The 14,601-nt window shown below is 39.1% G+C and overlaps 1 protein-coding gene across 1 annotated transcript; it reads right to left on the bottom strand.

The window, feature by feature from the left end:
• Positions 1-1,106: 1,106 nt before the first annotated feature.
• Positions 1,107-2,679, bottom strand: LOC136855765 (involucrin-like). Its single transcript, XM_067133122.1, has 2 exons — positions 2,611-2,679; positions 1,107-2,207 (listed from the first exon to the last, which is right to left on the bottom strand). The coding sequence occupies exons 1-2, from the start codon at positions 2,677-2,679 to the stop codon at positions 1,107-1,109; spliced, it is 1,170 nt and encodes a 389-aa protein (XP_066989223.1).
• Between the last annotated feature and the right edge of the window lie 11,922 nt (positions 2,680-14,601).

Raw genomic sequence — 14,601 nt, 5'->3', positions numbered from 1 at the left:
CAATGAAGCTGAGCACCATTTGCCCTGGACACTATCTGGATAGGTCACCTACAATGAATGTCCAGCAGTCACATACTCCATAAGATCAGTCTTTTAATCAGCGTACTTTAAGAATAATTGCTGCGGTCAACGGCTGAAAATACCGCCACCATGAAACCAGACAATCTGTCCCGAAGAATTTCAAATTCAGACAAGAAAATAAGGACTTTATTGTTTATCACTTTCCTAAAACCAGCGAAGGTGCAGCGTCCATAAAGAACAATGGTTTTATTTTATTTATATCAGTAGATGAAACCTATTCACTTGGAACAAGCACACCAAAGGGGCCACTGGCTTGAAATTCTTCAAGTTTCCAAAGAATGTTGGTTCAGCCTCCCACCGCAGCAGACCCCACACTGCAGCAGTAACTGATCATGATACAGAGCCATTGATTTTCATTCATCGCCCTGGGGGGAGACGCGAACCTGCGACATCTGAGTGGCATGTCACAACACTAACCACTAAACCAGCGGACCAGCAAAGGATTTCAAAGCTTTCAAGGAACAAGTAAATATGAAACCGCCTCACAATCTGGATGCAAACGTCTTAGACTTTTTTTATCTGGTTAATATTTGGATACCTTCAAAAGAATTTCCGTTGACCATAACATGGGTAAGTAATAAGAAATATATTGTGACTGGCATAAAGGTTTTTCGTTTTTAGAAAAAATGCAACTTTTAATTTAGAAGTGTATACAGAACATGAAAAAGAGGGACAGACACGATCTATTCTTCATCTTCATAATGGTTTTGTTAGTACACGAGCTACTGTGGGATGAAGGTGAAACGATTACAGTGGTTGTAACAGATTACAGGGGTTGTAACAGTTTCTTTCTTGACAATGAAGTTGCAGGTCTGCAGCAGGAAGGAAAAAATTAAACAATATTTGAATCAATTATTTTTGGTCATCAACAATGGTCTGAATAAATTATTTTCGGTCATCAACAATGGTCTGAATAAATTTTTATTGTTCATCAACAAAACTGCTGCATGTTGCCCTAAACAGAGGACAGAACTTTTGGCTCAAGTCCTTGTGAACAAACAGACTGGCGAGTCTTTATTGTTGCCTCAGTCATGATTTCTACATACTAAGTTGTGTCCAATGGCCTTCTGATCTTGATGCTTTCTACAGACTAAGTTGTGTCCAATGGCCTTCTGATCTTGATGCTTTCTACAGACTAAGTTGTGCCCAATGGCTTTCTGATCTTGATGCTTTCTACAGACTAAGTTGTGTCCAATGGCCTTCTGATCTTGATGCTTTCTACAGACTAAGTTGTGTCCAATGGCCTTCTGATCTTGATGCTTTCTACAGACTAAGTCGTGCCCAATGGCCTTCTGATCTTGATGCTTTCTACAGACTAAGTCGTGCCCAATGGCCTTCTGATCTTGATGCTTTATACAGACTAAGTTGTGTCCAATGGCCTTCTGATCTTGATGCTTTCTACAGACTAAGTTGTGCCCAATGGCCTTCTGATCTTGATGCTTTCTACAGACTAAGTTGTGTCCAATGGCCTTCTGATCTTGATGCTTTCTACAGTCTAAGTCGTGCCCAATGGCCTTCTGATCTTGATGCTTTCTACAGACTAAATTGTGCCCAATGGCCTTCTGATCTTGATGCTTTCTACAGACTAAGTTGTGTCCAATGGCCTTCTGATCTTGATGTTTTTTACAGACTAAGTTGTGTCCAATGGCCTCCTGATCTTGATGCTTTTTACAGACTAAGTCGTGCCCAATGGCCTTCTGATCTTGATGCTTTTTACAGACTAAATTGTGCCCAATGGCCTTCTGATCTTGATGCTTTCTACAGACTAAATTGTGTCCAATGGCCTTCTGATCTTGATGCTTTCTGCAGACTAAGTTGTGTCCAATGGCCTTCTGATCTTGATGCTTTCTACAGACTAAGCTGTGTCCAATGGCCTTCTGATCTTGATGCTTTCTACAGACTAAGTTGTGCCCAATGGCCTTCTGATTTTGATGCTTTCTACAGACTAAATTGTGTCCAATGGCCTTCTGATCTTGATGCTTTTTACAGACTAAGTTGTGTCCAATGGCCTTTTGATCTTGACGCTTTCTACAGACTAAATTGTGCCCAATGGCCTCCTGATCTTGATGCTTTCTACAGTCTAAGTCGTGCCCAATGGCCCTCTGATCTTGATGCCTTTCTACAGACTAAGTTGTGTCCAATGGCCTTCTGATCTTGATGCTTTCTACAGACTAAGCTGTGTCCAATGGCCTTCTGATCTTGATGCTTTCTACAGACTAAGTTGTGTCCAATGGCCTTCTGATCTTGATGCTTTCTACAGATCAGATGCTTTCTACACACTAAGTTGTGTCCAATGGCCTTCTGATCTTGATGCTTTCTACAGACTAAGTTGTGTTCAATGGCCTTCTGATCTTCTCAAGTCAAAACTTTGCTTCTGGGGCTTGACATTTTACAACGGCATAGACTGCTCATTTCTATTAATATTTTAACCAATTTAATTGGTCTTACAAGTTTTCTATCTGTCTTATCTGAGGTTTTAGGGAAGATGCTCTCCAAGCTTCTTTACAGGATTATTGAACGCCTTGGTACTTGTGATGCATTCTTGTCAGTATCTACCACTTTGCAGAGTGCTCTTGATGACGGTGTAGACGCATGCATGGTCGGTTTAGATTTTAGTGCAGCCTGTATGAATCATAAAGCACTTGTCTACAAGCTGAGATTATTAGGAATTAGTGGATCTTTTCTTAATATTACAGATAAATTTTTAATAGGTAGACCACAAATGATCTGTGTTGATGACCAGTATAGCGGCTTTAGTAATCTCATTTCAGGTATTCCTCAAGGTAGTGTTCTTGGACCTTTGCTGCTGATCATCTATACTAGTGACATGCAGCAAGGTCTGGAGAACAAACTGATTGCATACACCGGTGATGCTACTCTCCCAGCTGTTGTCCCTTCTCCATGCCTTAGTTTCTGTGGTTACAGATCCTTGAACAGAGATCTGGTAAGTATATATATATATATATATATATATATATATATATATATATGTGTGTGTGTGTGTGTGTGTGTGTGTGTGTGTGTGTGTGTGTATTGTGAATGTGGTTTATACACGCCGTATACAGTATACATATAAATGTGTTTGTATCCATGCTTAGAAGGACTAAAATTTGATTAAAACGCCGGGAAATAAAACCCAAAAATTCGCGTTTGACGATTAAAACTTTTATTTCAGTAAAATTTTCTTCTATTCACTGGAGCAGTGACCGGGATTTTTTTTTGTTCTTTTTATTCCATTTTTTTGAAGAGATTCACAAAAGCTTTTTTTTTTCCTGTATTGGAAAAAGGTTCAAAATATGGAAAAAATGTTACAGACTTTGCAATGACCGTCAATGGATATATTTGGTCGGTGCTACGTAATACATGTTATGTGTTTCGTTTCTTTATTCTATAAATAATGTTATTCACATGCTGCAATTCATTACAATTGACCTATATTTTCTATCATAATTATATTCATTCAAAATACGAGTCATAATGAACAATAAACTTGTTTGTCTTAGATTATATGAAAAGCAATATCCTTACCTCCCCCAAGACGTGTTGTTTTCTTCGCGTACCCATTTCTCCTCTGCACAAACTAACGAAAGGATTATTTCGATTATTTTTAAGAGACTTTTCAAATATACTCATTCACAGTCTGGAAATCTTGCCGCAGTCATTAATACTTCTTGGTGCAGGCAGGTAGCTAACCCACCACCCACCTTTAGAAGGTGACAGGAGCCAAAGCCTCTGGCACAAGGACACAGGGAGGCGAGTACACTGCAGGCAGAGGAACTCTCATTGATAAAGCCAATGGTTCTCCGAAAGCAGGTGAATTTTTGTATGTAAATCAACGGGAGACGGGAGTTACTCGAGCAAGATGACACTGACTTTTAGTTTTCTGTAAAAGAAAACTACTGAGATGGCTTTGTCTGTCCGTCCGCACTTTTTGTCCCCACTTTTCCTGTCCGCCCTCAGATCTTAAAAACTACTGAGGCTAATGGGCTGCAAATTGGAATGTTGATCTCCACCCTCAAATAATCATCAAACATACCAAACTGCAGTCATTAAAGTCTTCAACGATAATGGTTAAAGTCAGCCATTATCGTGCGTCAGGCAACGATATAGGACAGGCCACCACTGAGCCATGGCTGAAATTTTCATGGGCGGCGGCTCATACTGCATTATACGCTGTACAAAAAACCCGATTGCGCCGAAGAAACTTCGGCGCAGTTTTTACTTGTTTCATTTCTTCTCAAGTATATCAACTGGGTTTACTACAACCTAACAGAAATTCTTGCTATTCTGATGGCCAAGAACCTTAAATTCACAGCTTGAAATGAAGCTTCAGTAACAGAAATAAATGGTGAAAATTCATCAAGGAGCAATGAATAATCCTTAGGGTACTGCAGAAACTGACTGGCTAACAGACTTAATGACCTGTTCTGGAGAATGGTTAGAGGTTGGTGCTGTGCAGAAGACAGAGGGTGGATGCTGGGTTCTTATCAGTTCATTTATCACTATTTTGACTCTGTGTATCCAATAAAAATGTTAATTTCTAGCTACTCAAGACAAAAATTTAAATTATACAAAGTTTATTTATTAGTTTGCAAACAGAGCCCTGGTTTTCGCGAGACTAAACATAAATGCCATTGAGTATTTTGCTGACTAATAATCATGGTTGTGAAGTTCTGAGTTGCAGTTTGTGGTGGAGTCATTCAAGATAATTACAGTGAACCCCGCCTATTCACAGTTCCGGATTCGTGGCTTCACCTATTCGCGGATTTCTGTGTAGAACATAATTGTGTACACATTTTTCACGGAAAATTCGCCTATTCGCGGTATTTTTCATAGAGAAATATTCACAAATTACTGTATTTTCATATTTTCGTGACTAAATGAATTTTTTGTGATAAAACTATTAAAATATTCAGGTGTCAGCATTTTTTAGATTTTTTTTTTTTTGTGTTTGAACTATCAAAATAGGCAGTTATAAGGGTTTCTAGAAGGGTTTTAAGTATTCAGGGGTTTGAGGCGGGGGTAGTGGTACGCATCCCCCGCGAATACCGAGGGTTGGTTGTAGAATGAACGAATTCTAAAATGTCCTTTTCACTTTTAAAGACTTAGTCCTCAGGCAGCAGTAACGACGGAGAACACACTCCTCAAGAAACTGGAACATGTATGCCTAGTTGTCTTAAGATATGAATGTATAAAATCCTCAGATAACGAAGCATACGAGGACAATCCTCAGATACTCGAAGCGTGAGACTATTCTGACCTATCATAAACTGGACATCAAATACACAGTCCACAGGTAAATGAGACATATGAGTATACTCTCCTCAGGTAATCAGAATGTTTGTATACTTAGTCCCAAGGTGACTGTAGTGTATAAGCTGTGCAACCCATGTATCTGGAGCACTTGAGCACAAATTCTCAGGTAATTTGAGTTTAGGAGCATGACGCTCTCAGATCACATGAAAGCTGGAGTTCACACTTTTCAGATAACAGGGAAATTCAAGTACATGACCCTGGCGCAACTGGAACACATTGCTCAGGCAACTGAAGCAATTTTATGCACAGCATTCAAGTAAAGGGGAAAACAAATACACAGTCTTAGGCTAACTGCAGCATATAAGTAAATAATGTAACATGAGCATATATATAAATATATATATATATATATATATATATATATATATATATATATATATATATATATATATATATATATATATATATATATTGTTATGTGTGAGGGCTTGGCTGATGAGTTTATTACTTGATTTACGTAATTTATAAGGCCCTGCGTGCAAAGGACACACGTAACCTGTCAATGAAACTACAAATTAACCTCAAAGACAGCTGTTTAAACACTCAAGGTCGCCAGTCAAGGGAAATTAACCTCAACACAAAGAATATGCCGTTAACTAAGGAAATTACGATAAACGTCGCCCTACTTCGGACGCAGTCAATCTCTACTCGTTAATGTAGTATTAAAAACACAACGGCTCTTCCGAACAATGGATTCAAGACACAAGGCTGCATAAAGAATTTTAAATATCTTGCTCAACCTTCCCTAATTCCTAGTTGCTTCACTGGGATAGTTGAAGGTTGCTAAACAATAAAAATTATGCTTAATCTAGACTTCATACAAGCAAGTTGTGGCTTGGTAATCTAATAATTAGGGTGGCGGAAGGACGAAACAAGGAAACTGGAAATACAGAAAAAAGGGCTAGTAATTGAAGAAGGTTTGAACAAAACACAGACTTTACCTTGGATGACTAGTTGTTGCGCATACAATGGACGATCGGAAGTTCTAGGATGAATTCGCCACTGCACTACTAACATAGACTATAAACAAAGAATAAGGAGCCGAGACGCATAGGGCATGCGTCCGTGATGGCAGGCTGGTTCTCTCTCTCTTGTCCGACCTAGTCTGGACAAGCAAGGGCATCCGTTCATGCCCTCAGGGTCTGAAACTTTGTCAAAAACATTCGCCAAAGAGAACAGGTAAAGAAAGCTTAAGGCCACCTATCATAAGGTTGATTGTGGAAATTTTTCCTATGGGGTTAAATCCCTAATGCTACCTATCCTTGGCTACGAACGAACGTTAAAGTTTGAACTGTCTACGCAACAACGGTCGATACACCCATCTTTTCCCGCCTTGGTTCATCTGATATTACTACAAATAAATGCATCGAGGGCGAACAGTAGAAATATTTATAAAGAAAATATATATATATATATATATATATATATATATATATATATATATATATATATATATATATATATATATATATATATATATATATATAATGTACCATCATAACCTCACCTAGGTGCAACATCACGATTGGGGCATCTGTACCCAGGGAACCTAAATCATCCCATTAAACCAGCCGGTCTTGCCAAAGGAAAAGGTTAATTATGCAATCCTTCTTGAATTTCTTTATACTTTTTCATTTTCATAACATCTTACGAATAAATTTCAAGTCGAGCAAATGATATGAATATTGAGTCCGAATTGTGTTGTACTTATTCTCTAATTATAGATATACCACTCAGTTTTGAACATGGACAATGTGTGCAAACTGCAAAAAAATTGTACTGGAGTTCATATTTCCCCCTTCAGACTTTTATCTAAAGAGTGATTTTACTTAGGATATATTAACTAGACGTGCTGTTATACCCAGAATTTCCAATAAATCATAGTTGTAGAATTTCAATTCTTTTTAGCAAGGTCGACGCTATAGTCAAGTCCCAGTGTAGCACCATTTCAACCTAATTTTTTTAATAATCTGAATTATAATTACATCACAAAGTAATGCCATTACCACTCCCGTGTTTTGTAACCTACGTTTCATTTACAAAAAAAAAAAGCAAAAATGTAACACCATTTCCAGACCCTTTTTGTGTGACTTATGTTCAAATGAATGCAGACCTGGTAATTGTAACTCAATGCTGAAAATTTATCGCGAGCGTCCGCCGAATACTTTCAATTAAATTCAGGCAGACTAATGAATGGAAAACGGTATTAAAACCGCAAAAATAAAAGATTAATTTATTTCCCTGAATTTATTGATTCCGTTCCATTTCATGTTGGAAGGTTATGTTAATATGAAGTGGCTGCTCTGTCGACTGACGGACTGTCTGTCTGTTTGTCTGTCTGTTCGCATGCACAGCCTCTCCTTCCTCTCTCGCTGTTCGGGTCGTCTTTTCAATATATTACTCATGCACGTTCGTTTTTGAAATGTGTGTGTGTGTGTGTGTTTGTACTAATGTGCATGACTGGATACACTTTACGCATGCAAGCGTGCACATGGCTTCCGGAAAGCACTCCCACATCATAACAGAACGAAAGCAAAATTAATATGTCCGTTGGCTTTCGATTAAGCTGGCTTTGTGCAAGCACGCGTCTTTGACTTCTCAAGTCCCTAAGTACAGAAATGTGTTAAGGGGTATAGGACGCTTGGTGTGGACCTCAGGACTCCTCCACCCAACGAAGACGGGATCCAAGGATGATAACCAGAAAGCCATATATTAATGTCCACAATGTCTGATCGACTGGTTTGCACTATGGTCATTGACACTGGAAATATACTTAGAAACTTGCACTGAAAAAAGTATACTGGAAGTATAGTTAAACACTTGCACTTAAAAAAATGGTTAATTGTTATTGATTCAAATCACACACATGCATAAATTACATGCATAAAACTGTGTATGTAGAAGACTAGTGAAACCTGATAAAAAAAAAAAAAAACCAGCTTACTCAACAAACTTCATTTATACGCACCATCCTCTCCATGAATTTTTAAGGGAGTAATCCCTCCTCATCTGGAAACTTACAGGAGGAAAGACTCTCCCGAGCTCCTCTCCCAACTAGGATGTTCGTCCAGGAGAACCAACAAGCTGTCATAACAGAATGACTGGACTGGCCGGACATTAAGAACACTTTGAATTAGATGTGTGCCCCTTATACTCAGGTTGCTAGGAGCAATTCTCGCCTGCTATTAGTTTTGCTTTCTTTTCCTAGAAGAACAAATGCTTAATAACTTCCGCCGTGTTCTGACTGCCGCCATACTCTCTTATATGATTTGTCTGTCTCTTGGCGTTTTTTCAACGGTTAAGAATGAGTCCTTGAATAGCAAAATGATCATTCTTTGTAAGCCGTTTGATGACATATTCTGAGTAATCGCAACTCAGTGCTTTTTGATGCGAAAATTTATTGGGAATATCACTGGATATTTTTCAATTAGATTCTGGTGCACTAATGAATGGAAACCGATATTAAAACCGCAGAAATAAAAGATCAATTTATTCCCCTGAATTTATTGGATCCATGCCGTTTCATGTTGGAAGGTAATGCTAATGAAGTGGCTCTGTCGATTATTTGCCCGCATGTCCGCTCATACCTTCGTCCGCGTCTTTCCTCTTGGGTATGGAAGCTCATGTCCAATTTGGACATTTAAATATAAAGATGCTTATAATCCTTTTGTCATTAAGATATTAGTACTCTCGTTCAGCACTGAAAGGAACATAAAGGATGAGTGGGTACATCTTAACTTGCTGATGTACAGATGCAGTTTTTCATGCATGCGTGTATATACATGCGCAATATATTCATACACGTACATTCAAACGGCATAAGATAATAAATACTGGCGATAAGTCCATAATTCCTCATGACCATTTTCATTTATATATTGCTAAATCAACTGGTCTGCCCTATAGTCTCACCAAAGGAAAAATATTAGCGGCTGTGAATAAATACGATTCAAAATGGTACAAACTGAAAACATAAAAAATGCCCCGAAGTTTCTTCGGCGCAATCGAGTTTTCTGTACATTCTGTACAGCCGCTACAGCCTATAATCAAGGCCACCGAAAATAGATATATCTTTTGGTGGTCTCGGTATAATGCCGAATGAGCCGCGGCCCATGAAACTTTAACCACGGCCCTATGGTGGCCTATCCTATATCGTTGCCAGACGCACGATTTTGGCTAACTTTAACCTTAAATAGAATCAGTACTAATGGGGCTAGAGGGCTGCAATTTGCCGTGTTTGATGACCGGAGGGTGGATGATCAACATACTAATTTGCAGCCCTCTGTAGTTTTTAAGATCTGAGGGTGGACAGAAAAAAGTGCGGACGGAAAGACAGAACCGGCACAATATTTCCTTTTCAGAGAACTAAAATAAACCTCGAGAAAATACTCAAAGTACAATTCTTCAGTGAAGGTCGAGGCCTCACTTCATGTTTTCCAGAAACCTCCAGTGAATTTCCATTACCTCTGTCATTTTCCGTCTCACAGCCAATGGAACTGTTGAGTCCTGAGTGGTTCATATCTCTTTTAACTCCTGTTTCATTTGATGAAAGCGGAACAAACCAGTCTTTTTCTTTTAAGAAACGATTTCCTTGAATAGAATAATATAGAATAGAATATAGACTTTAGGCCAAAAACCAAGCACTGGGACCTATGAGGTCAATCAGAGCTGAAAGGGAAATTGACAGTAAGAAGGTTGGAGAGATGTGACAGGAGGAAAACCTCGCAAGTTGCACTACGAATCAATTGTTATAGATTGTGGAAAGTCAAAGAATATGAAAAGAGGTACAGTAAAAGTATTGAAAGAGGTTGCAGCTAGGTGCCTAAGGAAGGGACACTGCAAAGACTCTCTAGTAATGCCAACAGTGCACCATGTGAGGTGCACTGACGGCACTACTCCACTAGGGAAATATATAAATAAACCTGCTTAACCTCCTTTACTGATCTTGCAATACTTGAGAAAGGGTCCGTCAACGGCAAAGAAACCACTTCACTTTGTTTGATGAAACAAACTGCGTAAGTGTAACACAATGCATCCCCGTGTGAAAATATATATTCCAAGTGATCACTGAATATTTCCCAATTAAATCCAGGCAGACAGATGAATGGAAACATATTAAAACCGCAGAAATAAAAAGATTAATTTGTTCCCTTGAATTTATTGGTTCTATTCCGTTGCACGTCGGAGAGTTATGATGACAAAGTGGCCTTGTCAACTGTTTGCCAACCCTGATCAGCTCTCCTGCTTTAGTCAATGTCTTTTCAAATTTCGTATTCATTATTATATATATATTGTTATTAGTGGATGTTTTATGATCAGTAAAGATAAGGAACATATGGCGGTCAGTACTTGGAAAGGAGAACACCGTTCATCTTCTTCCTTGAGTTGGTTACAGGATTTGCAAAACCATTTGCAACAGGTTGATGGGAAAGAAGTGGATTGAACTAACTTACAGTTTCCTTTTTGGCCGATAAGATAAGTCAGTGATGATTGATTTATGGCTACTCAAACTGGCGTCACAACATCTAGGTTATTGACGCTGCACGCATGTAAGTGAAATGTGTCTCTGGGTATATGCCCTCTGTGTGTGTACGTGTGTGTGTGTGTGTGTGTGTGTGATTGTTTGTCTGCTTTCATCTGCAGTCAGAAGGCATAAACTGGCACATAACAAGTAGGCAGACACACACACACACACACAAACATACACAAGCACAGAAGCATATGGCTCGTAACGAGGTTCACCGACCTGCCCTATCAGCCAACCAGAGAAAAAACCTGCACAAATAAATATAAAGGTGAACTTTAGAGAACCATTAAACAAGGAAACCCAGCTTAAGGCTGGTGCAGAGGATAAGGCATAACCAATAGTTAAGAATCGTGTCAGTACGGCTACCAACCTGCATCAGAAGCAGGTGCGGGATCTAAACTTAAACACCAACCATACTAAAATGCACTGATAATCCAGTCAATCAAGCCAGTCCGAACTGGAAAGAGGGGAGGCTGAGCAATCCAACCTAACCGTGAGAGACGCAGAACAATATGCTTCTGTAATGGTCTTTGGCGGCCTCTGACTTGGTAACTCAAAATCTTAAAGGACTATTCTATAATGTATAGTGGCTACTGACGAACTATAACCTTTCAAACTGCAAGTTAATTGCAGAGATATTACCACAATGAATGATGACGCTAAGTTACACTGTATTACTGATTTTATGAGCCATGGCACCCATGACACACTATGCCTGGTTTGCAATCTTATTTCTGCTTATAATGTTAGGTCGTTTCGAGTGTTGTACTGTCATCATAAAGGTGTCACTTGCCTGCCTTAGCCGTCGCTCATTATTACGATATCCAAATGTGTCTTCTTCATTCAGAGCTTAAAGCTAGTCATTCATTGCAGTCTTTTTAAAGTCATCGTTCCCATTATCAATCCCTTTCCATGTTTACAAAATTCCACGTTCTGTCGATCTAATTTTTGTAATTTGAAAGCACATAAAAACTTACCTTGACTGCAATGGACGTCCTTCCTCTGTCTTGTCAAGGAGAGATTGCCAAAAAAAAAAAAAAAGAGTATGTAACAATTTTACAAGAATGATTGCGTTGCATTCATTCCTCTAAAAATAATGAAGTAATTCCTCGGAGATGTGTGAAAAAAATAAGTGAAACAAATAAGTGAGATGATGACGTAGTGTATGCAGATGAAAATCATGCCATTTGCTCCTCCCCTCTCCCCCAAGCCCACAACCCTTTCCGCTCCTCCCTCCCTCCCCGTAGACGCGGTTAGGGTAGGTGAAATATCCCTTGACTTGCAGTTAATTGAAAGCAGTAATAGAAGCCAAATCTAGAAGCGGTATATGCAAGGGGACGGGATTAGATCCGAGGGGATTTTCTTCCCCTAGGGGATCTGAACCCTCGGATGATGGCGGTCGGAGCAGAGTTAACCAGATTCCAATTTTCTTACCTAAATAATGAGCTTTCCGACGTCAACTCCCGCAATGGAAACAATCTCTCTAAACAGACAGAAAAAGAAAACGCACGAGCAAAGAGTAAAAAAAAAAAAAAAAAAAACAGAAAAATAAGGTTTGTTTGGACTGGACATCCATTTGGCTCTTGAAAGCAATTAGCGATGCCTGCCTGCCTGCAGTCATAAAGAGTAAAGAGAACCTAATGAGAAGAAATGGAGTATGTTAATGAAGTTTGCATGCGCTAAGCACACCCGACGGCCGTGATGGTGGAAAAGTCACAGTAGGTGGGTGGGGTGGGCAGCAGTCCCCTTTTTCGAATTTACTGAACGTTTTTCGAATTTACTGAACGTTTTTACTGTCTTTAATTTGGATCATTTTTGCCTGGCGACAACGAGAGGAGGGACGACGGCAACGTGGAAATATGACAGAACTTGTCTTGTGATGCACAGAACTTTCAGGTGTTGCTATTCTGAGGGTCTTCTGCGGTAGGGTTTTAATGGCAATGTATGGCACTTGACGCTGACGGCACTTGAATATAGGCATTGCTATCAAGCACTTCTTTTCTGAACACTCTCCTGGAAGACGCTGAGAGGACTGCCATTTTATGAATACAAAGTAAAAAAGGAAAAATCCAAGCAGACCATACATGACTATTCGTCCCTGTAGTCATTACCATTAACCAAGCTTGCTCTTCAGGACTTCTTTGTTTTTGTGGTAAGCAAACGGACGCATTCTGCACTAAACTATTAGCTCTCTAGACATCTCACGTTTCCTTCCATTATGACTACAAGGCCCACCACTTCCAAGTTTTCTCAATACGTTAATTGCATTTATTCATGATGTTCGTAAGACCATTTTCCCTTATCGACTTCCAGGGAGTGTTTTAATAAATGCGCATACATCACTCTGGCCTCTGATGCCCCAACTAACAAGAAAAACATTTTTTATATGAGAATGGTGAGGATTTGTCTCTTCAGTAAGTTAGTAAAAATCGACACCTACCCTCCAAGTTCGGTTCTTATTTAGTATTAATATAGCAAAAATTTGAAGGATTATTGGACTTCTTAACGACACCTTCTTCAAGCATCTCATCGACCTCCTTTGTTACTTCATTTTGGGTTTTCATAGGAGGTCTGTAAGACCGAACATATATGATCTTATTTAAGATCTAAAAGACCTTATTAAAGTCTTGATGTTCAATGAAATTCATTTTCACCTGGATAACTGAATTGAACTGAATATACAATTTAGGCCAAAAGCCAAACACAGGGACCTATGAGGTCATTCAGCGCTGAGACGGAAATTGACAGTAAAAAGGTTTGAAAGGCGTAATAAGAGGAAAACCTCGCAGTTGCACTATGGATAAATTGTTAGGAGGGGGTTGAGGAAAGTAAGACGGAAGAAAGAGAATATGAAAGGAGGTACAGTCAAAGGAATGAACGGGGTTGCAGGTAGGGGCTGAAGGGACGTTGCAAAGAACCTCAGGTAATGCCGACAGAAAACTAAAAAGGACTGCCACTGTCTTAAAAAGATGTAAAACAGATTTCAGGCATATCGCTGTTTTCAGAACAGGCCTTTCCTGAGACTGAGGACTATTGTCAAGCCAGGATAGGTTGATCTTCGGAAAACTCTACTCTACTACGATACAATGATTTACTTACTGTATTTCGGAAAAATTCTACGTTTTGTTGTACTGTTGTTCTTGCACAGCACTGACTTGGTTTTTAGTTTTCTATAAAAGAAAACTATTGAGCCAGCTTTGTCTGTCCATCCGCACTGTTTCTGTCCGCCCTCACATCTTAAAAACTACTGAGGCTAGAGGCCTGCAAATTGGTATGTTGATCATCCACCCCCAATCACCAAACATGCCAAATTGAAGCCGTCTAGTCTTAGTAGAAGTTGGAACCTGAGTACCACTGTACCTAAGACCTTACTTGTGTAGACTAACTGCTTGTGTGGCTTGGTTGGCAGAGGTCTCGTCTTTCAACTAAAAGACCTGGGTTCGATCCTGATGTGAGCCAGAAATTTATTTCTGTTCTATCCGTGATTGTGTGTTGATTATATATATATATATATATATATATATATATATATATATATATATATGTATGTATGTATATATATATATATAAATGTATGTATTCATGTATTTATGTACATTTTCGAATACTGCGAAACAGCAAACACCAAAGCAACGATAAGAGATTCGATGAATCGCCCGTACAGGTCCTTGCCCCTT

The sequence above is a fragment of the Macrobrachium rosenbergii genome, chromosome 33 (assembly GCF_040412425.1).
Source record: "Macrobrachium rosenbergii isolate ZJJX-2024 chromosome 33, ASM4041242v1, whole genome shotgun sequence".
Taxonomy (NCBI): Eukaryota; Metazoa; Arthropoda; class Malacostraca; order Decapoda; family Palaemonidae; genus Macrobrachium; species Macrobrachium rosenbergii.
This window is presented reverse-complemented; position numbering and strand designations above follow the sequence as displayed.